This window comes from Mustela nivalis (assembly GCF_964662115.1).
Source record: "Mustela nivalis genome assembly, chromosome: 6".
NCBI lineage: Eukaryota > Metazoa > Chordata > Mammalia > Carnivora > Mustelidae > Mustela > Mustela nivalis.
In genome coordinates, this window is record NC_139025.1 from 147934835 (window position 1) to 147956012 (window position 21178).

General features: G+C 42.0%; 1 protein-coding gene across 2 annotated transcripts in view; it reads left to right on the plus strand.

Moving 5' to 3' along the window:
* The window catches only part of AGBL1 (AGBL carboxypeptidase 1), a 717958-nt gene that overhangs the window by 487492 nt on the left and 209288 nt on the right, over positions 1-21178 (plus strand). For both annotated transcript variants that reach the window (XM_082736037.1, XM_082736038.1), the window contains exon 22: positions 15897-16060. In XM_082736037.1, the coding sequence (XP_082592163.1) occupies positions 15897-16060 (164 nt within the window). The remainder of the gene's footprint in view (positions 1-15896; positions 16061-21178) is intronic.

Genomic DNA, 21178 nt, shown 5'->3' on the forward strand with positions numbered 1-21178 from the left:
CCCAAACCTCCAGCGAATGGCCAGGTGGTAGGAGCGCATTATAAGCTGTAACAGGACTCGGTGCGATTTTATTCATGGATATTGTTTTCAAGGGTTACTAAGAGGAGGCATCTGGGGCGCCTGGGTGGCTCAGTGGGTTAAAGCCTCTGCCTTCAGCTCAGGTCATGATCTCGGGGTCCTGGGTTCGAGTTCCGCATCGGGCTCTCTGCTCGGCAGGGAGCCTGCTTCCTCCTCTCTCTGCCTTCCTCTCTGCCTACTTCTGATCTGTCTCTGTCAAAGGAATAAATAAAAAAAAAAAAAAAAGAGGAGGCATCTGAGCATTGTCAGATTGGCAGAGGGGATGATTTGAAGCAGGGAGATCTTTGGTTTTGTTAAAATCAGACCTTGCTGACGTCTGGGCATCAGAAGGTCAAGGTGCTGAGCTCTGGGTCTGCAGGTGCACCTGGTTTGTCTTCAGCCCCATGCCCAGGGCCTCTCCGTCCCTGGGCAGCATCGGCGTCCCCTCTGGGGGACTTCAGCAGCCCGCTCCTGTCTTCTCCACTCTGCCACTGGACCTTGAACTTCTAAGTCTCTTCCCCTGATGGGACATCCCTGTTCTTTAGCCAACAACAGGCTCTAACCTGAACACTCCCCCTTCCTGTAAGAAATGAGACAGCCAAAGGAGGCTGAAGCAGGAAGGGAGAAGACAGGACTGATTGGGAAGAGTTCCATTACAAAATAAAACATTCTCCCCTTTTGAAGTGAACACAGCCTGCTAATATGTCTCCCGCTTGCTGGGGTTTCCAGCTGTTTCCTCCTGAGCACTTGGGTATCAAAGCTGCACGGGCCGACCGTAGGACTGTTTGCTCTGTTGCCAGAGCGATTATAGCCTGACAGTGCTCAGCTCTGCTCCTGTGTTTATTACTATTATTATTACTTCTCTGCTCATGGATTCTGAAGGCCTCCCTACACGGAAGCAAACCCTGGGGAATCACAAAGCTACAGGTGCACGGTTGGCAGTCGTGGTGCGACTGTTCCTGGATTGATAGGGGTTTAGCACGTTCCCTTTATCAGGGAAGCAGAGCCAGGGGTGTTTAGACCTACACGCACAGGAAAGAGAGGGTTCCCTGCAGAAAATGTCAGCCTGCCACTCTAGGCAGCGAGCAGGTAGAAGAAGAGTAGCCTTTTCATTTTCATCTGAATGTGTTGCTACACCAGGGGCCTCCTGCCTACATCTGGGCTGAGAGGCATAGTCAAGGCCACACAGTTTGGGGCCTAGACTTGCAGCTGGTGATTCTGTCAATGCTTTGCACATAGCAAAAATTATTTTATTTTATTTTATTTTAGAGAGAGTGAGAGCAAGAGAGAGAGAGAGAGAGAGAGCGCACCAGCAGTGGGGAAGGGCAGAGTGAGAGGCAGAAGCAGACTCCCCGCTGAGCAGGGAGCCTGACACGGGGCTCCATTCCAGGACCCTGGGATCATGACCTGAGCCAAAGGCAGACACTTAACCGACTGAGCTACCCAGGCGTCTGCAAAAATAATTTTCTTAAATAAATTTATGAATCACATTGCTTCTTGCACTGTCACTGTACATATATTTTTAAATGCAACATGTATGCATACGGTCTCACACATCAACATCCCAAATCTATTTGCAATTTGGTAGGCGTGATTTGCTGAAAAACAGCAAAGTTTTAGAAGGATTCAGACATAATCTTTTCTCCCCTCCCGAATGTTAATTGTATTAATCAGTGCTGTCCGTAAAATTTTCTTCCTGGTTCCTTTAGTTCAAACACTTTAAAATTAACCATTATTTCTTAATTTACTTATCAACCCAATGTGGAAATTTTATGCAGCCATCTCATTGCTTTTAAGTCCTGAATGATGATTTTTCTCTGCATTTGGTCAGGCCTCATTTGCCGACTGAATATAAAGTTGTTATATTGCTTTTGGTCAGATACTATCTTTCGGATCGTAACGTTCGACTCCCAGCCACACATCAGTCTGCCCGCCCGAATGGATCTCGGCCCCTCTTTCTGTTCGTTTTAGTTTTCTTCCCTCTCCGTCCCTCTCCAAAGTATTCAGTCAAGCGAAGCTTGAAGAGAAATAATCAAAGTATCAAAGGGGCAGTGTTAGTGACTAGAAATGCTCAGCACTTGAATGTCTGAAGGGGCTAGGCGGATAAAATGCAGAGGTTAGAAAGGCTTAAAATGGTTATGTGTTCAGTTGCTTGCTTCTTCCATCGCTATCCCTGCTCTGTTAGACCACCTTGATAACATCGCGCAGGAGCAGGTAAAATGGCCGAACAAAATATATCTGCGGGTCTGTAAGCTTCCAAGTCCAGCTAATGCCAGAGCTGTTACTCTTCCTCTCAACATCCAGAATGTTTTCCATTGTAGTGTATGTCCTGTATTGCCTAATAGATGGTAGGATCCATGAGGACTGGTATCTTCTTCTGTCTCTTTCCATGATCTCTAAATGCCCGCCCTGCACTCCGAAATCCCACCCTGTGCCGTATACACTGGGAGATACAGAGATAGAGAAATGAAGGTCGTCCCCTGCAGGGGACAGACACAGAAGTGCCCTCTGAGCACTGCGGCCATGCTTTCTCCTTCCATAAAGCCTAGCACAAGGTCATGTATGTGCAGAGAGCTATAAGTGTCTAATGAATGAGTGAGCATAGAGTAGACTCTCATAATGTTTGCTGAAACTGAGCCTGCTCACCAACCTTCAGAAAACTCTCGAATTCTTCATGAAGCCAAGGATGCTCCTAGAAGACCCCACGTGTAAATGCCCATGTGACTGGAGAGCAGCTATCAGCTACTGATGGGTCCCTGTTGGTTGGTTAAACCTCGTTAGAAGCCTCACAGCTGCAACAGGCAAACAGTCCCCAGACAAGCTGGTCTAGGGTTTTGGGAAGTGGTGGTAGCAATGGCGATGTTGCTACGGAATTATCAGGTGCAGGGCTCCCCACGAAGTCACTCTGGTCCTCTTGGACTGTTGTGTGGCTCCATCTCACTCTTTGACCAACTTGCTTGATTTATCAAATGAAGCTTTCTTTTGGGGGTGATTTCTCTCTTTTCTGCTCAAGCTCAGTATTTTCTTTAATTCAGCTTTTCCTTTCCATAAAAATGTCATATGCTAGGAATATAATTCTATCTCACCCTGTTCAATAACCTGATGCCCATTGGTAGATGAAAGCTCTAGCATCCCTGAATGTCAAGGTCCATACTTTGCCCCTCTTGTCTTATCCACATCATCTGACCAGGTTATATTGGAGGAAAACAGAGGTTTAAGTTGGAAGAAAGGTTGCTTGAAAACCAAGCAAAACTGAGGGCCTATTCACCCATGCATGCATATATGTATTTATAGGTATATGTGTATATATTTGTAATCTGTAGTGATTCTGCTTTGCCCTTGTGCGTAAGTGCATGTGGGAAAAAGTGCTCGAAATGCACGTTGATAGGGCATCTACCCTGCACTTCTGCCCAGAGCAGGTGCATCTTATACTCCATTTAATCTGCATGAAAACATTAAAGCGATAGGTTCTGTTTTCCCATTTTAAGGATGAAGACATTGGGCTTGGTGAGGTTGTGCAACTTGAACGTGGTCATTTGGCTAGGAAGTGGCAGAGCTGAGATTCCCATTCCAGACAGCTGACTACCAGAATATTCCCTTTGCAGGAGTCCAAGCAGAGGCCTTCTCGGGGATGATGTTGTGAAGTATTGCTGTACAAAGTGACTGGGCCATGAGCTGTTGATCCCTTTGTTGCTGCAAAGAGATTAGGAACTTGTACCAGAACGCAGAGGGACATGATCCTGGGGCTTCCTTCCTTGCAAGAGGAGCTGAACTAGAAACATGTTCTTTATAACGGGATTGACTCACATGTGGGCTGAGGCCCCCTGTTTGATCACAGATCAGTGTTTGTGAACAGGCCGACACCAATCTGGAGATCATGCATCGAGAGGTGCTGATCTGAATATCATCACGGAGCGCATACCTTTTGCAAGCTGCTGGCCTTCCGGTGTGATCCGTGAGGACATGTGTGGTGGGCCTCTCGCTGAGGACCCACCATACATACAGGAAAGCTGGGAGCTGAGGCTTCACTTTAATGTCATCCTACCTTTTCGTGAAGGTCCTTTGGTTTGTGTCTTGCCACCTCATCTGACAAGGAGGCTGGTTGCACTTGGATATGCTGGTGTAGGGCGTGGAGTCCTGGGTCAGGGTCAGGGATGGTATTCCAGTATGGCCATGCCGATTATCAGTGTATTAAAATGCTTGCACACCTTTGGGCTCTGAGGCACTGCCCATGCCCACCAAGCAAAGCCTCCCACTGCCCCCTCACTATCCTAGCCTCCCTCGCTCCTCTGCCATGCTCCTCAGGACCTGGTCGGGCTTCAGAAACTGAATTGGATTGAAACCTGGCAAAGCAGAACTCTGCTCTGTTGCTGTGACCAGCATCTACTCTCAGGAGTCTTGGCCTTTTGCAGATGAGTTTCATACAATATGTATAAGACTCATATGGGCCTAGGTAGGAGGACCTTCTCTCTTTTCTCTCCAGTCTGGGGCTCTAGAAGGGAAGCTTAAGAGTGGGTCTGAGAGAACCCATAGTGACCACAGCTAGAGAGATCGTTCCTGGTATCACCTTACAAGATGGCCTAGGGCGGTTTCAGAAGCCAGGGACAGGGCTACAGGTCAAAGAGAAGGGGACTCTGAGGACGAGGGACAGTGGGTGGCAAATAATAGAAGAGGGGGATGACCTCCTTTTGTCCACGGCTGGGGCTGTGCATGCCCCTGGTGCCATATTGGGTGAGCCTTCTGGTAGGAAAGTGAATGGGGAATTTAATTTAATTTAATTTATTTTTTAAAAGATTTATTTATTTATTTGACAGACAGACATCACAAGTAGGCCGAGAGACAGGTAGAGAAAGGGAGCAAAGAGCCTGATGTGGGGCTCGATCCCAGGACCCTGAGATCATGACCTGAGTCAAAGGCAGAGGCTTAACCCACTGAGCCACCCAGGCATCCTGGGAATGGGGAATTTTAAAAATGCAGGACTTACAGGGTCATATAACCTCTAAGAACACATGACCTCAAAACCACCAAAAGCTTTTTATAAACAAACATGTGAAGTTTAAACCCTGTGTATTGACATGGACGTTTAACTTGTGTCGGGAGAACATTTCCTGTAACCGTCTTTCCGGTGTGCTCAGCTACATAAACTTGTGTAAGCTGTGGCCCTTTTGTGCATCTGTAGAAGAGGGTTGGGCTCGCTTAGAATGCTCTCTCCGCTCAAATCCTAGGCTGCCTGGGTTTTAGGCTCTGTTCCTACTGACCCTCACATGCATGGTCCGGGAGGACATGGACAACAGTCCCCGAGGACTTCACTGTCCGCTGTGTCATTCATGGCTTGCCCACGAGTTCACCAATAAAAGGCGCAGGGAAGGTCCAGCACTGAAATAAAGGACACATTGGAAGTCCAGCCCACACCCTCCGGCCTGCCGTTCCAGTGAATGTAGGGCCTTTTTGCAGTTACTACGGAAACAGTTGTCAGTAACGGGTCAGGAGGCTGGGGCTGGAAGAATGGACACAGAAAGGCTTCTTTGTGTGCAGAGGAGCCAGTCAGATGGCGGAGGCACCAACATGCCTGGGGAAGGGTTCTGAAGCTTTAGAGTCCATTTGATGGGTTTGGGGAGCCGAGGAGCCCTCTACCGGCCCTCTGGCTCGCCTCCCTGGCTGCCTGCAGGACTTCCCAGATCTGAGGGCCTGGATTGGCTCTAACTTCCCTGCTCTGTGCACGTCAAGGCAGAGGGTGTGCAAAGTTAATTTGTTCACAGACTCTCCAAACTTGGTTAAAACTCTAAAAGTCACTGCCTCTAGCTCATGCTGACCCTTTGGGAAGATTCTGAAAATGTTTCCGGGACTAGATTTCTTACTGCAGGCTGTTTACCCCGAAAGGAAAACAGGCTCAGGCCAGTGACCTGGAGAAATGGAAAGACCCTAGAGGCTGCCTGGTAGCATGTGAAGGGAGAAGCGAGACACTGACTACACCCAACCAGGGTTCCTCTGCCTTCTGTTATTATTAAATACTTAATTATTTTATTGAAATATTTAATTACACTAACAATATAGAAGATTGAATTTTGAATTTAATTTACTTTTAAATTTTAAATCACACAGTATCTAAAATAAGGTATTAATTCAGATACATCACTATTTCCAGGCTCCCAAGCATTGTTTAAGGAAGTACGAATGGCAAAAGCAATGTCGTAGTTTTCATGATTAAAAATAAAATAAGGGAAACGAAGAACACACACACCCCCTCACCATGTATTTCTAACTGCTGTGAACATTTTAGCGCACATCAATCATTTTAACAATTTTAAATAAAATTGAGATCGTAACGGACGTGTCACACTCTAGTCAACCTACTGTACTTCGGTGCTATCCCGTGAGTCTGTCCCCATGGTGTTGGGGACAAAACACATCATAGTCTTAATATTCCATGTTGTGAATACATTCAAACTTGACTAGAAATATATTGCCACACATTTAGGATTTTTTTTTCTATTGTTCCCCTTATGATTATTTTCTTAAGATAAATTTCTGGAATTTGAATTGTGAGCTCCAAGAGGTAAACATTCTTAAGGCTTTTGAAATAGATTTCCAAATTACCCTATGGAAATAGCATAGATATGACCTTCCATCAGCAACAGGTTATGATAATGTCCGTTTATAGCCCTTTACCAGCAGAGCGTGATGATTTGGGGAGTGAGAGGTAAACGTGAATCGAAAAGCAAATTATGACATTTCATTGCTCTATTAATTTGCTTTTTATATCATGTTATTTTTTGTCCTTTATTGCAATTACATCTGTTGTTTTTTTTAAAGCATGGTTTCTGATATTTCAGGCTAATGAGATACATTTAAATTTTATTTATTCAATCATTACGATTTTCCTTTATGGTTTCTTCTTTGAGGATGTGCATAGGAAGACCTTCTCCTGGTCTGGAGATGATAGAGCATTGGAATATATGTTTTATTCCTCCGCTAATCATTCAAGTTTTTTTTTTTTTTTTAACATTTAATCCTTTCGTCAATATGGAATAATTTTGTGTTTGGGTTAAGATTTTCCCCCAGAGTATTAACCAGTGATTTTTATTTGAGCCCCATTACAATCCATTTGCTGGTGACTTGGAAGGCACCTTTCCTGTATGCAAACCTGTACACATTCCACAGGCTTCGGCATTTTTCTTATTCCTCTCTTTATCTACCATGTCTTGCCATGTCTTGTGTTAATGCCATAGCATTGAATTATTGTAAGTGCATAAGATCTTCCCATTGTTACTTTTTTTCTACTCCTCATTCCAAAATTATTCTTGGATACTTTTGCTGTTTATTCTTCTAAAATGGAATTAATTTGCCAAGTTTGAAAATCCCCATTGGTGTTTTACTGATATGAGGAGAATTGATACGGCATGGTATTGCTTGCCCAGAATTCAGCATATTGCTTTATTCTTTTAAATTTTCCTTGTTATCTCTTGGTGAGGTCCTGGGATTTATCATATAACCCTTGGGGTATTTATTATTAATTCTATTCCTAGATATTTTATAGTTGTGTTCCTATTGTGAATGGGGTTTTTATTATACTTAATAATTTATTTTGCTGGTTTATAGAAAGAAAATTGATTTCTGGATGTTTAATTTGTAACCTGTCTACTTACTCGATTCTTGCCTTATATCTAATAGATTTTCTGTTTCAGTTGATTCCTTTGGTTTGTTTTAGTACATAATCAGTCTTCAAATAATGATAATGTGATTCCTTCCTTTCTAATATGTATGACTCATTTTTTCTTATCTTATTGAATTGTTTAGAATCTGTCAAAAATTATAAATAACAGTAGTGAGAGCAGGTCATAGTTTTGGCCATAGTTTTAATAAGGACTGTTCATGTCAAGTCTGGCTTGGAATATTGGTTTATCTAAGTATTTGCTATTATTAATGGTAATAATAAATACTTATATTACCTGCAAGGGACCAAGTGCCAATGTAAATTTGTATATATAAAACTCATTGAATTACCTCCATACCTCCATGAGATAGTAGTATTTTCCCCATTACACAGATGGGAAAAATGAGACACTAATAGGTCAAATGACTGCCCCAAGACCATATACTTAGCATGTGGCGGCACTGGAATTGGGATGCCAGCAACCTGGGCCTCAGGGCCTGTGTTAACACCCACCCCGCCATACTGCCCCTTCAGGTCTAGAAAGATCTCAGACACTAAGTCTTGTATTGGAAATGGATGCATCCATCCAGAAGTTCTTGTTTTTCACTCTTCTGGCTTTTGATTTATTTATGTTAGTAGATTTATTTATTTATTTATTTATTTATTTATGTTAGTAGATTTCCTAGTGATATCATCTTCCTGCCTTTCTTAGAAAAATACTCTAGATCACGCTGCATAATCATTTTTATATATTCCTATTTCTGAACACAAACAACATTTTCTTTAATTGGGTTATGTCTGTATGTGGATATATGTATTATCTGTAGGTTTACATAGGCATATATAGATATAATTGACAGATAGCATTATATTAGTTTCGGGTGTATGACACAGTGATTCAACATATAGACATAGTGTGAAATGAACACAATAAATCTTGGTAGCGTGAATCACCACAAATAGTTACAACATTTTTTTTCCCTTGGGAGGGAAACTCTTTAAGATCAACTCTCTTAGTTACTTTCAAATAAACAATACAATGTATTAATTATGGTTACCAAGCTGTGCATTACATTACATGACTGACTTATTTCATAACTAGAAGCTTGTATCTTTTTCGTACCCCTTACCCTTCTATCTCTAACAACCATCAACCTGTTCTCCTAATCTATGAGTTCATCTTTTTTTCATTTTTTAGATTCCACAAATAAGTGAGAAAATACGGTACTTATTTCTCTATGCCTGACTTCTTATTCCTCTTATAATGATGCCCTTCAGGTCCATCCATGTGGTAACAGATGGCAGGATTTCCTTCCTTTTTATAGCTGAGTAATATTACACACACACACATACACACACACATGCATCTTTATTATCCATTCATGCACTGATGGACACTTAGGTTGTTTCCATGTGTTGGATGTTGTAAATGTAAATGTAAATATTTTAAGAGACATTTTGACACTTTACATTTTTTAAATTTTTAAAAATTTTATTTAATTTTATTTATTTCCAGTGTTCCAAAATTTGTTGTTTATGCACCACACCCAGTGCTCCATGCAATATGGTGTACATTTCATGCCTTCTCTTCTTTGGGTTTCTCTCCTTGAGGCCATAACACATAAACAACATTTTTGAGGCACAACTTTTCCTCCCAATTCTGTACATTTGCTTCATTGTCTTTGATATTTATGAGTGTGACTAAATTTCAGGGTTTTATTTTTAAAGATTTTATTTATTTATTTATTTGACAGAGGGAGAGAGATCACAAGCAGGCAGAGAGGCAGGCAGAGAGAGAGAGAGGGAAGCAGGCTCCCCACTGAGCAGAGAGCCCGATGCGGGGCTCACTCCCAGGACCCCAAGATCATGACCTGAGCCGAAGGCAGAGGCTTAACCCACTGAGCCACCCAGGTGCCCCAATTTTAGGTTCTTTAATTTTGATTATTTATAGAGTCCCCAATGCTTTTCTTGTTTCTTTTTATTAATTATGTCTCATATATTTGGTGAACCTGTCTGATCTGCAGACTGATTATTGTATTTATTTATTAAAGAGAGAGAGAGAGCATGAGCAGTGGGGAGGAGCAGAGGGAGAAGAAGGCTCCCCACTGAGCAGGGAGCCTGATGTGGGACTCAATCCCAAGACCTGGAGGTCGTGACCTGTGCCAAAGGCAGATGCTTGACTGACTCAGCCACCTATGTACTCCATTATTTTAAAATACAAAATAGTTCTTCCCTCCTTTTCCTCATCCCCTTTCCCCTCTTTTATCCTTTTCTTGGCTTCTGTGTTGATTACCCAACTTGTCTGAATCTGAAATTGGAAAGGGAATTAGATCACTTTTCCTTAAGGTGCTTTAAAATTCTTATTCTCATATATATATATATATATATGAATAATACACATACACATATACATATATGTATATATATATTTCACACACATACACATATATGTACATATATGCCATTCATATATATGTAATATATGTATATATGTGTCATTATTTTAACCTATTTTTTTCTTGAGATATTGGGAAATTTCTTGAGGCTGTCTGCTACGTAATAGATTTTATTTTCTGTATTGAACAGTCTGTTAACTCTTTCCATTTGTTCTTTAATTTAAAAATTATATTTTCCATCTCAACATATTGTTACTTCTGAGCTCCTGTCACATCTTTAACTGTACTTTACCAATGCAATCTACTCTTGATCCTTTATGAGATTATAAACAAGAAATGTCTTAGATTTTTCTCATTTCTGGTGGTGAATCTTTTTCATAAAAAAGACATTTGTTCAGTGTTTCAGAGTGTCATTCTCTTAACTGCAGTATTTGTGCATAGGTGTAACATTTTCCCCTCTGTGTGTGCTTTAGAAGGTATCCAATTTTACCAAAAGAGACAGGCTTTGCCAAAAGGTGTTGTAGATCTTTGGATCTGTAAGATTATTGAATCTATAGGATACTAATTCCTCTCCACTTACAACTTGGGTTTAGGGATGGAAACAGAGGCCCGTGTGAACTTTGAGAACCAAGGGAAGAGCACCACATAAAGGCAGGGCCTCCAAAGATGAGGACATCTTGCTGAATCAGTGACATCACAGTGTGTGAAGGGAGGACGTGAGGATGCTTGACTGTCTTGGCCATGGCTTTGGGTATAGCAGACAGAAAAGGAAAAGTCCTCATTCATAATTTCTAAACACAAATCCTCTTTTAAGCAGGTTAGGGGTCAAAGCTTAAGTGTATGCTGTGGCCCTAAAGGCTTTAAGCTGAGGCTTTAGCCGGTAGCGGTCCCCAATGGGTAGTCCCTAAGTACCTCATAGAAGAAAACACAAACTCTGGAGCAAAGAGCCTTGAGACCTATCCACAGAGACTTTCTTCAAATTCAAAAAATGTGAATTTAGACTCTCAAAATATCATAAAGTATTTGAGCAGGCAGACCTACAGTATTGACATTAAACAGGAAGTCAGACAAATGATGGATGCCCACAAAGACCATATATACAGGACTAATCGGGAAGGGGAATATAAAATAACCATGTTTATAGTGTTCCAGAGACAGTTTTTGAGATGAATGAATCAAAGAGCAGATTCAGTGAAGCTGGAGAGCAAATTGTTAAAACGGAACATTGATATGAAAAGATACTCGGAATTTATTGTATTGATAGAGAAATTTAAAAAATATAAAAGTAAAGTTAAGAGATATGGACAACAGAGTAAAAATAAATAAGTTTAATAGGAGTGTTAGGCTTGTCTTTGCTTTCTTTCCGGGGAACGGGGGAGAGGCAACACCCAGAGAGATAGTGGCTTACAGTTTTCTGAAACTGATAAGAGACACCAGTCTGTAGTGTCAGTAAATTACACGTAAAAGAAATAAAAGTAAATCTAAATGTAATTCAGGAGTGTACTGCGGAAGGGAAGTCTCCTCCTTTATTAGCATGCTAAACTGTTTAAAAACGTTTCTGGTATGTGGATCTTCTCTTGATAACATCTCTCCTCCAAATTTCTCTGTTTTATCATCAAATCACACCAAAAATGTCTAAAAGGTATATGTGGTATTGGTGGTGGTCACCTCCATCTTCATTGTGAGATGGTCACCAGAAATCACGTCATTATGTGTTTTGTACTTTGCTTTTTTCAAACCCACCTGTGGTTAAATCAGAAGTGTTTTCCATATTGTTAAATGGCTGTTATAATTATCGCTTTAATGGCTTTATTATAACTCATCAAATTTATTCCATTATAATTTCCTTAGCCATTTCTTCCTTACTAGATATTTAGTGGTTTTTTTTTAATTTTTTTTTTATTTTAAAGATTTTATTTATTTATCAGAGAGAGAGAGGGGGAGAGAGTGAGCACAGGCAGACAGAATGGCAGGCAGAGGGAGAAGCAGGCTCCCTGCTGAGCAAGGAGCCCGATGTGGGATTCGATCCCAGGACGCTGGGATCATGACCTGAGCCGAAGGCAGCTGCTTAACCAACTGAGCCACCCAGGCGTCCCTAGATATTTAGTGTTTTATTTCCTTCAAATTTTGAGTATTATATATAACTTTGACACAGTATATATATTTTATGCATATAGCTTCACTTTTATTTTGAATCAGTCCCTCAGGAAAAATTTACAGAAGTGACATTACCATGTCAGATGTCATTGCATTTTGATATGTGCCAGCTTTTATCATAAGAGTCCGCACTATGTATCATAAATTTGAATATATTTCTACCCATTTGCTGGGTGTAAGAGGCATTTTTATTTAAATAATAAAATAAAATATTTTTTCCATGCTTGGTTATTAATTGCTTTCCTCCTTTTGTTCACCAATTATCAATATATGTACTTTTTAAACATGTTTGTGGACCCTGTGTTTATTTTACCAATATGTAATTTTCTTAATTAACACAAATATTCCTCCCATATCTATGGTACTTACGTGTGTGATGGTGAGGGTAGTAGCCAATTATGGAGACGAATATACATGTGAATCAACTGTCTGGCTCCGCTAACACTCATTTCTAACACTGTTCTCTCTTTCCTTTCCCTTTTAAAGTAGTTGAACAAGCAAAAAATATTCAGCTCCCAGACCATTGTAAAGCTGGAGTTGGCTCTATTACACAGGTCTGGCCAATAAAATATAAGCAAGTGTGTGCTGGTACCTCCATTCTCCATTTTCTCTTTCTCTTTCCTTGAATGATGTGCTGGCTGGAGCTACAGCAGCCTCCTTGCAATCATGAGAAAACCTGGAGAATGACAGATACGGTAGTCCTGATTTTCTTAGGGCACTGATGTTTAATGCCATAAACTTTCTACCTGAAAACTTATCATGGAAAATAAAACTCCATTCATGTTAAAGTCACTATAGTCAGTCTTTCTGTTACTGGCGATGGAAAAAAAATTGTAATTAACACATATTGGCTGAGAGGAGAGGAGAGTTGGAGCTCTATTTTGACAGACAGAGACCACAAGTAGGCAGAGAGGCAGGCAGAGAGACGGGGGGAAGCAGGCTCCCTGCTGAGCAGAGAGCCCGATGCGGGGCTCGATCCCAGGACCCTGGGATCATGACTGGAGCCAAAGGCAGAGGCTTTACTCCACTGAGACAGCCAGGTGCCCCGAGTCTCTATTTTAATAAGACTCACTTTTAAAGTAGCCCAAAGCCAGTTTCATTTATGAACTTGTGACTGTAGACCCATGATAACTGATGCAGGCAGATCTCAGGCTTTCTAAATTTTGTCTACCTGTTTTCTGGATCATATCCAGAGATGTGAATGCATCCCCTGAAGCAAAAATGAAGTATTTCACTCTTCGTGACATTTGGCAGTGGCGGAACATAATTAAAGGCATTCATATACTTGCTACCCCAAAAAGCGAAGTTCCACTTGACAAATAGGGTGTGTATCCAAGAGACTGTACGTTCATGCTGCTCCATAGCCGTCCACATAAAGCCATTGCTTATCCATTTCTCATATTTTGAAGATAAGCTATATAATAAACTATTGGCTCCATGCCAGGGATCATGCTCGGTCCTTGCCTTTGAGGATTTCATTTCTAGATTGTGTATGGCGGTAAGAAGAGACTATCCATATCAATAATTTTTTTAGATACCGGGTGAGAGTAAAAAGAGTGTATTAAAGAAAGATTCATAATGGAGATCAAAATGGAATAGGTGATTTACTCAAGACCATGAAGCCAGTAAGTGGTACAAGTTCCTTTAATCCAGGTCTTCTCAACAAATCTTTTTTAGAATACCAACAATTGCTTGAAATAAATGGACTGATATTTGGGATATGGAAATATTTTTTGTTATAAAATTGCTATCGTTTTGGCTGTTTTTTATAGAAGCTGACTTATACCATGGTGTTGCCCCTGACCTCTCAAGATGGCTCATGCAGTGAGATTTGTTTCCACCAAGGATTTGTCCTCCTTTTGACCTGTAGGTGCTCTGCTAGAGGCTGGAGTTACACATATGTATCAGGCAACCTGCCTGCCTTGAGGGGCCGGATTTAGTTCATATGCTCCTTGTTTACTCTTTCTTGCCACCAGCAAGGTGGCTGATTGAGGAGGAGGGCATGGCCTTCGCTTTGTAACTCCCCACGCAGCTGGCCATTCTAGAAGGAAGAAGAACAGCCAGGAAAACAAGGTGTAAGAACAAGGTTGGAACTTTAGCAAATGGAAAGAGACTGAGATGTTTCTCTCTTTAAACAGTGATCTTTTCTACCGACTGAAGAAAAATTACTTGTTAAACATCTGTCTTCCCCTCCCATTTCTGTTGTTTACAGAGGAACAGACTTCCCTTTACTCTGAAGCAGTGTCTCCTTTCTTTAGGAAAACAGGTGTCCAAACATGCAGCAAATAAAATTTTCAAACAACTTTGAAATAAGCTGAAATAGACCTACTTTCCTTTATCCTTTTACCTAGAAATTCTTTCGTGAGGCTGATAAATTCCCAGTTTGCAATTTTGTTTTCCGTTGTGATGCTTATGACCAATCTTTTTGGATTTTTACTATTACATCTCTGTTTCCTGTATCACTGCTATTTGGATATGAAAATCTCTTTAAAAATAATATTCAACTATTAATACTTTTTCATTGAAATGAAATATATTTATAGAGATTGAAAACTCAGGACCACGTTGAATTCTGTCATATTAGATATATTTGCTAGGCATAAGGAAGGAGAAATTGAGCTGATACTGACCAGCATTTTGTAGACCCTGGATTATCACCACATGCCCAAACGTGTGGAGGGAAGAATTTTGATCTCATTTTTCAGATGAGAAAATTGGAGCTAATAGTGTTCATTAAGTCCAAGATCACACAATCAGAAAATGGTGAAGTCAAGATTCAAACCCAATTCCTATCTAATTTCAAAAACCATGCAGTTTGTACTTCATTATGTAATGGATAACACTTTGTTGAAGAGTCAACTCATGATTCACTTACTAGTCCCTATCACTGTGCGTTCATGGATAAACTATCAGCTGCATGGGTCTAACTCTCCTTTCCCTGTGTAATGGATGAAATAGCAACACCTACCTCATATAACTTTAATAAGTATTCATTGAATTAAATCCATGTGAATGGGCTCAGAACAGCATGTGGCACCTAGTAAATGCTCAATAAAATTGTTTATTATTGTATGTTGCTTCATGGGTAATAGCACAGAGTAAATATCATGGCTTTTCTCTCACGTACTATCACATTACAGATTAAATAAACGCTGGTGGCGTTGTCTTTAAGTTTTGGTATTTATATATAAAGGATCTCCCTCATTCTTGTCCACTGGTTGACAGAAAGGAAAGGGCATCTCTTAATTCAGTCGTTTACAATCTTTTGTTTCAACAGTGGAACCCTTTTTAAAAATACAGATGGAAGCACTGTTGTTTTGATTAAAGAGGGGGAAGTGACTTCTGGAACACCACATACCTCTCTGCCCTTCAGGACCCCTGCCAGCGCATTACTGTCCTTGGTGGGTGGGGGGTGGTTCCTTCTGGGAAACCCTGGATGACACATAACGTAGACTGAGAACTACCAATTCAGAAAACACCCAACAAAGCCCATTAGATAGCGGCTGATGAATGCTATTAATTCTCAATTTCTGTGATAGTCATGTGTCCAGGAGTTCTCTCTCTCTATTCCAAATTGTCTTCACTCCATTCCCATTATATAGTCTCTTCTGATGGCTTTATTTACCTGGCAGGGTCTCCAGTTTGGCACCAGTGAGCTGGAGGAGATGGGAGCCATGTTCTGCTTGAGTTTACTCATCTTGGAACTCAAGTCCGTAAGCTGCAGCCGTCAGCTCCTGACCCGGGCCGCGACTCTCCTGAATGTGGTTGAAGAAGCCCTGGACCACCACCTCCAACGGTAAGTTGCTCACAGCAGTGGGAGGGAGATTTGGACCTCGGTGTTCCGATCGGAGCCCATCTTGGAGGTGAAAGCCAAGTGGTCCTACAGGTCTTTGACGAGGAGACCATACGGAGAAGCCGCCAACTGAAGGTAAGGACAATGGTGGTTTAATGGAGCCAGACCCGGGGCATCCTCACTTCTTGCTGAACACAGAGCGAATGGTGCCTACTTGTACACATAAAAGCATATATAAAGCTACATGTATCTATAAACATGCATTATACATAAATTTTGCTTATGGTAGAGAAGATGCAGCTTAGCAAACACACACACATGGACCTATGCGTCTGCTTGCCAGTAGCATGCCAGTAGCGTGTTTGTATGTATACAAGCATCATTTTGGAGCCATTACTCAGCAAAAAAAGGCAATCTCATGACCAACATCTAGGAACTTGGGGACAAGAAATATTTGACTCTCCCTGTTCTTAAAAAGCACTGTTCCTTCTCAGATCATGAGAAGAACCACCTGACGGTGATTTATGTATTGGCCTGGAGACCCTGACTCACGGCCACCGCAGGGGAATGAGGGATCTCCAAGAACTGTGAGGATCATTAGTGGTGTTGAGTCAAGAGAGAGAGAACCATTATCCAAATGAGCTCTTTTGATGCTCTTTACTATAGACAGATATTTTAGACTTGATCAAAACAGAAGCAGGGGGCAAGAAAGAAAGAATGGCCATGTGGGAGAAGAGAGGACCAAGAAAAGAAGAGTCAAAGAAGACTAAGTCAATTGGCCATGCTTTGAGGCAGGGAATGGATGGGGCCTTGAGCGGCTGGGGGAGGAAGTGGCTGCTGGTAAACCAGGAAGCATCTCTTCATGCCTTTCTGGTCCAAAGGCAGAGATCAAGCCATTGATACTGGGGCTGTTCTATTTCTAGCGTATTTTCATTAATCTTCTTCCTGCCGCTGTGAGGCTGCGGTTCCAATGTGACTTCTCACCAAATGGCCAGTCAAGCCTGGAAAGATCTAGCAGCATAAATTAATTTTGCTTTGGAAGGTACTGGCTTCTCTGAGACTTAATTACCTAAATGCAGTAATTAACTTGCTCATCACACTGTACTGTAGATCACAGACCATGGAGACCTAAGTAAATCTGGACCTCTTTCCTCCCTCGAGACACTGGCCCTGATTTCTATTGTTTTGACATCATCCCGACTGCTGTCTGCCCCTGCTCCTTTCGGTCCCGCTCAGCACCCCCAGGCGTGGTGCGTTGGGCATCACTGTGGCGGGTCAGTGTCTTCCCTCTTGACAGCAAGTGCTTCCACCTGCCAGGATACATATTTCAACTTGTCTTCTCATTTTTTCCTTTGCTAAGCTGTGTTGGGTGCAGGCATGCCTGAATTTTCTTTCTTTCTTTCCTCCCCCCCACCCCACCTTCTTCTCTGCTGCTCATTGAGGGAAGATTGAGCAGACCTGGCATTGCTTGCTTTCCCTGAATTGATTGCGCCCGTCTGTTTGATCCAATGCAGTGAGGATTAGTTGCCTGCAAACTGGAACAAGAGGAAATCTATCAAACAAGTGCCTCTTCTAATTCAAGTCTAAAGAATTTGGTGTCGAGCTCCAAATACAATGGCTGCTGTGTGGGTTGTCATAAGAAGATGGTATTTCCCGCTCCTCCCTGCCACTCCGCACTCCTGTTAATGTTTCAGTCACAAGCAGCGCATGCGTCCTGACGCTTGAAATCCTCCATGACCTCTGGCCCTCCTTAGGCTGGTGCAGCTTCTTAAGGGCAGGATACCTACATGCAGGATGTGATTCATGTGTGCGTTTTATTTATTTATTTTATTATTTTATTTTTTTCATGTGTGTGTTTTAATCGGATTTGAATTCAGTTTAAGAGGCACTGAGTTTCGGTGCCGATGGCAGGATGGAATTTGCCCATTTCACCCAAATGTGTGTATCTCAATCCGTCTTTCTGTTCATCCAGGCAGTTGATCAAAATAGATGTGGTTCCTGCCCAAAGGACCCAAAACTACCTGAGAGCAAAATCACCTTGAACCTATCTTGACCCAGTAAATATTCTAGCCAATAAGCGTGTATCCATTAAAGGATGGCAGAGGGGAACTTAAGACAGTAAAATCTGTTGGTTTGCAATCAACAGCAGGCTGTTCGAGTACCCTTTGATTAGTTTCTGATGAATAGGGCTCCATCACAAGATATAATAATCAGGACAGCCAAGCAAATCCTAGGGATCCAGTTAGCAACAGGTTCTCCCTCTAATACGAAGGGTGTGACTAATGTTTATCAACACTGCGCTCCGTATGGTTTCAAGAGGAGAGGAAATACTAGGGAAGGTAAAGGGCAAGTTTTTACCTAAAACTCTTTTTTTTTAGATTTTTTAAAAAAACATATTTATTTGACAGAGAGACAGAGATTGATTACAAGTAGGCAGAGAGCCAGGCAGAGAGAGAGAGAGAGGGAGAAGCAGGCTTCCTGCTGAGCAGAGAGCCCAATGCTGGGCTTGATCCCAGGACCCTGGGATCATGACCTGAGCCGAAGGAAGAGGCTTAAACCACCGAGCCACCCAGGTGCCCCTATAACTCTGTATTTAAAGAAACGCGAGGACATGGTATTTTGAATCTCTTCGGCCCCATAGAAATTGTTCACCCCTGGGGAGTGATGTTCTGGGAAGATAAAATATGGCTCTGCGCCCCGAACAACGTGTTTTTTGACAATAGGTTTCATGCCTCATTTACCATCAAAACAATTAGAGTGTAGTCAACATCCACGGAGCAACTTCACCATTTTTCATGAGCGGAGAAAGAGCAGAAATGGTGGATGTCTGCCCAGGGACTGAAGCTCAGACTGAAGTACGGTGCGGGCCTTCGTTGTTTGGGTTTGTCTTCTCCGGGTCTCTTCTTCCCAGTTGCTTGTTTAAGAAAAACGCCTGCAGACTCCTTCTCTCCTCTTCCCTCCTCCTTTTTCTCGGTCTTTTCCCCGGAAATACTTGCGCACATGCTGCAGGAATGCTCGGCCGTGTCTTCCGAGGTGTCGTGTATCCGTTGTGACAGGTCTTCTGCAAAGTCATTTCACAGGTTTGCTGCGTCAGCCCCTGCGCCTCTCCATCTGTATCCCTTCGCTGCCTCTAGCTCTTCTCCGCTGAGCTCCCCCATCGCCGCCTCTCCCTCCATTAATAACAGACACGCTCGGAGTTTCCGAGCTGTGCCTGGCTGATGGCTCAGGATCTGGTTTATTCTCCCAAACTGTGGTCTCCGGGGCGTGAACCTGGGCTTCCCTGAGCGTCAGAGTCAGGCCTTCATTCGGTCCTCTCTTGAGTTTGATGAGGCAAGACTGAAAAAGTAAAAATGTGCCCTAGACTTGAGAACACATAATTAGATTTTATTAATCAAAAGACACGATTTTTTAAAAAAGATTTTATTTATTTATTTGACAGACAGAGATCACAAGTAGGCAGAGAGGCAGGCAGAGAGAGAGAGAGGGAAGCAGGCTCCCTGCTGAGCGGAGAGCCCCATGAGGGGCTCGATCCCGGGACCCTGGGGTCATGACCCGAGTCCAAGGCAGAGGCCTTAACCCACTGAGCCACCCAGGCGCCCCACAAGGGCAAAACTATTTTTAAATAAAAATCAAGTATCTTTTAGGGCCACCTGAGTAGCTCAGTGGGTTAAGGCCTCTGCCTTGGGCTCCGGTCATGATCCCAGGGTCCCGGGATGGAGTCCCTCATGGGGCTCTCCGCTGAGTGGGGAGCCTGCTTCTTCCTCTCTGCTTGCCTCTCTGCCTACTTGTGATCTCTGTCTGTCAAATAAATAAATAAATAAATAAATAAAATCTTAAAAAAAAAAAACGTTTTGCCCTTCTGAATCACATATTTTGAATTATATGAAATTAATACATTAAATTTAAATTATACTAACTTACCTTTTGGAGAGCACACACAAAAACACCATACTCCTGTCTTGAACCACCCTGCCTTTGATAGAGAACCATTGTCAACATTTTGGTGAAATTAGATTTTTTTTTCACCTATGAATAAATCAATCTGTAAAATCTTTAATGTCCAGGTATGAAAGTTCCCTTTTCTGTAACTTTATAGATACTGTTTTATCCCTTTTAAAATAGATTGTATTTCTAAGAGCTGTTTTAGCTTCACAGTACCATTGGGAGGAAAGTACGGATATCCCATGCATATTTTGCCCCCAACATATACAGCCTCTCCTATTATCACCATCCCCCACTGGAATGGAGGCATCTGTGGCAGTTGATGTAGTGACATGGACACATCATTATCATCAAAGTCCATCGTTTACCTTAGGGTTCACTCTGGCTGTTGTATATTCTGTGGGTTTGGACAAGTGTATAATGACATGTGTTATCATTATAGTTTCATACAGCATAAGTTTCAATGCCCTAAAAATCCTCTGTACTCTGCCTATTCAACCCTCCTTCCCCATGAACCCCTGGCAGCCACTGATCTTTTTACTGTGTCCATAGTTTAACCTTTTCCAGAAAGTCATATAATTGGATCCATATAGTATGCAGGCTTTTCAGATTGGCCTCTTTCTCATAGAAATATGCATTCATGTTTCCTCCATGTCTTTTCGTGACTTGATAGCTCATTTAGTGTTAGCACTGACAAATATTCCATTGTCTGGATGATTCATAGTTTATTTACCCATTTGGCCACTGAAGGACATTTTGGCTGCCTCTAAGTTTTGGCAATTATGAATAAAGCTGCTATGAACATCCGTGGACAGGTTTTGTGTGGACAGAAGTTTTCAGCTCCTTTGCGTAAACACCAAAGAGTGTGATTGCTGGATCGTATGGTAAAAGCATGTTTCATTTTGTAAGAAATCGCCAAACTGTCTTCCAGAGTGGCTGCACTGTTTTGCATTCCTAGCAGCCATGAATGAGAGTTCATACTGCTCCACATCCTCACCATCATTTGTCTTTGTCACTGTTCTGGATTTTGGCCATTCTTACAGGTGTCTAATGGCATCATTTCAATTTGCATTTTCCGGATGGCATACCAGGTGGAATGTCTTTTCATATGCTTATTTACCAGATGTATGTCTATCTTCTTTAGTGAGAAGTCTTTAAGGTCATTGGCCCATTTTTTAA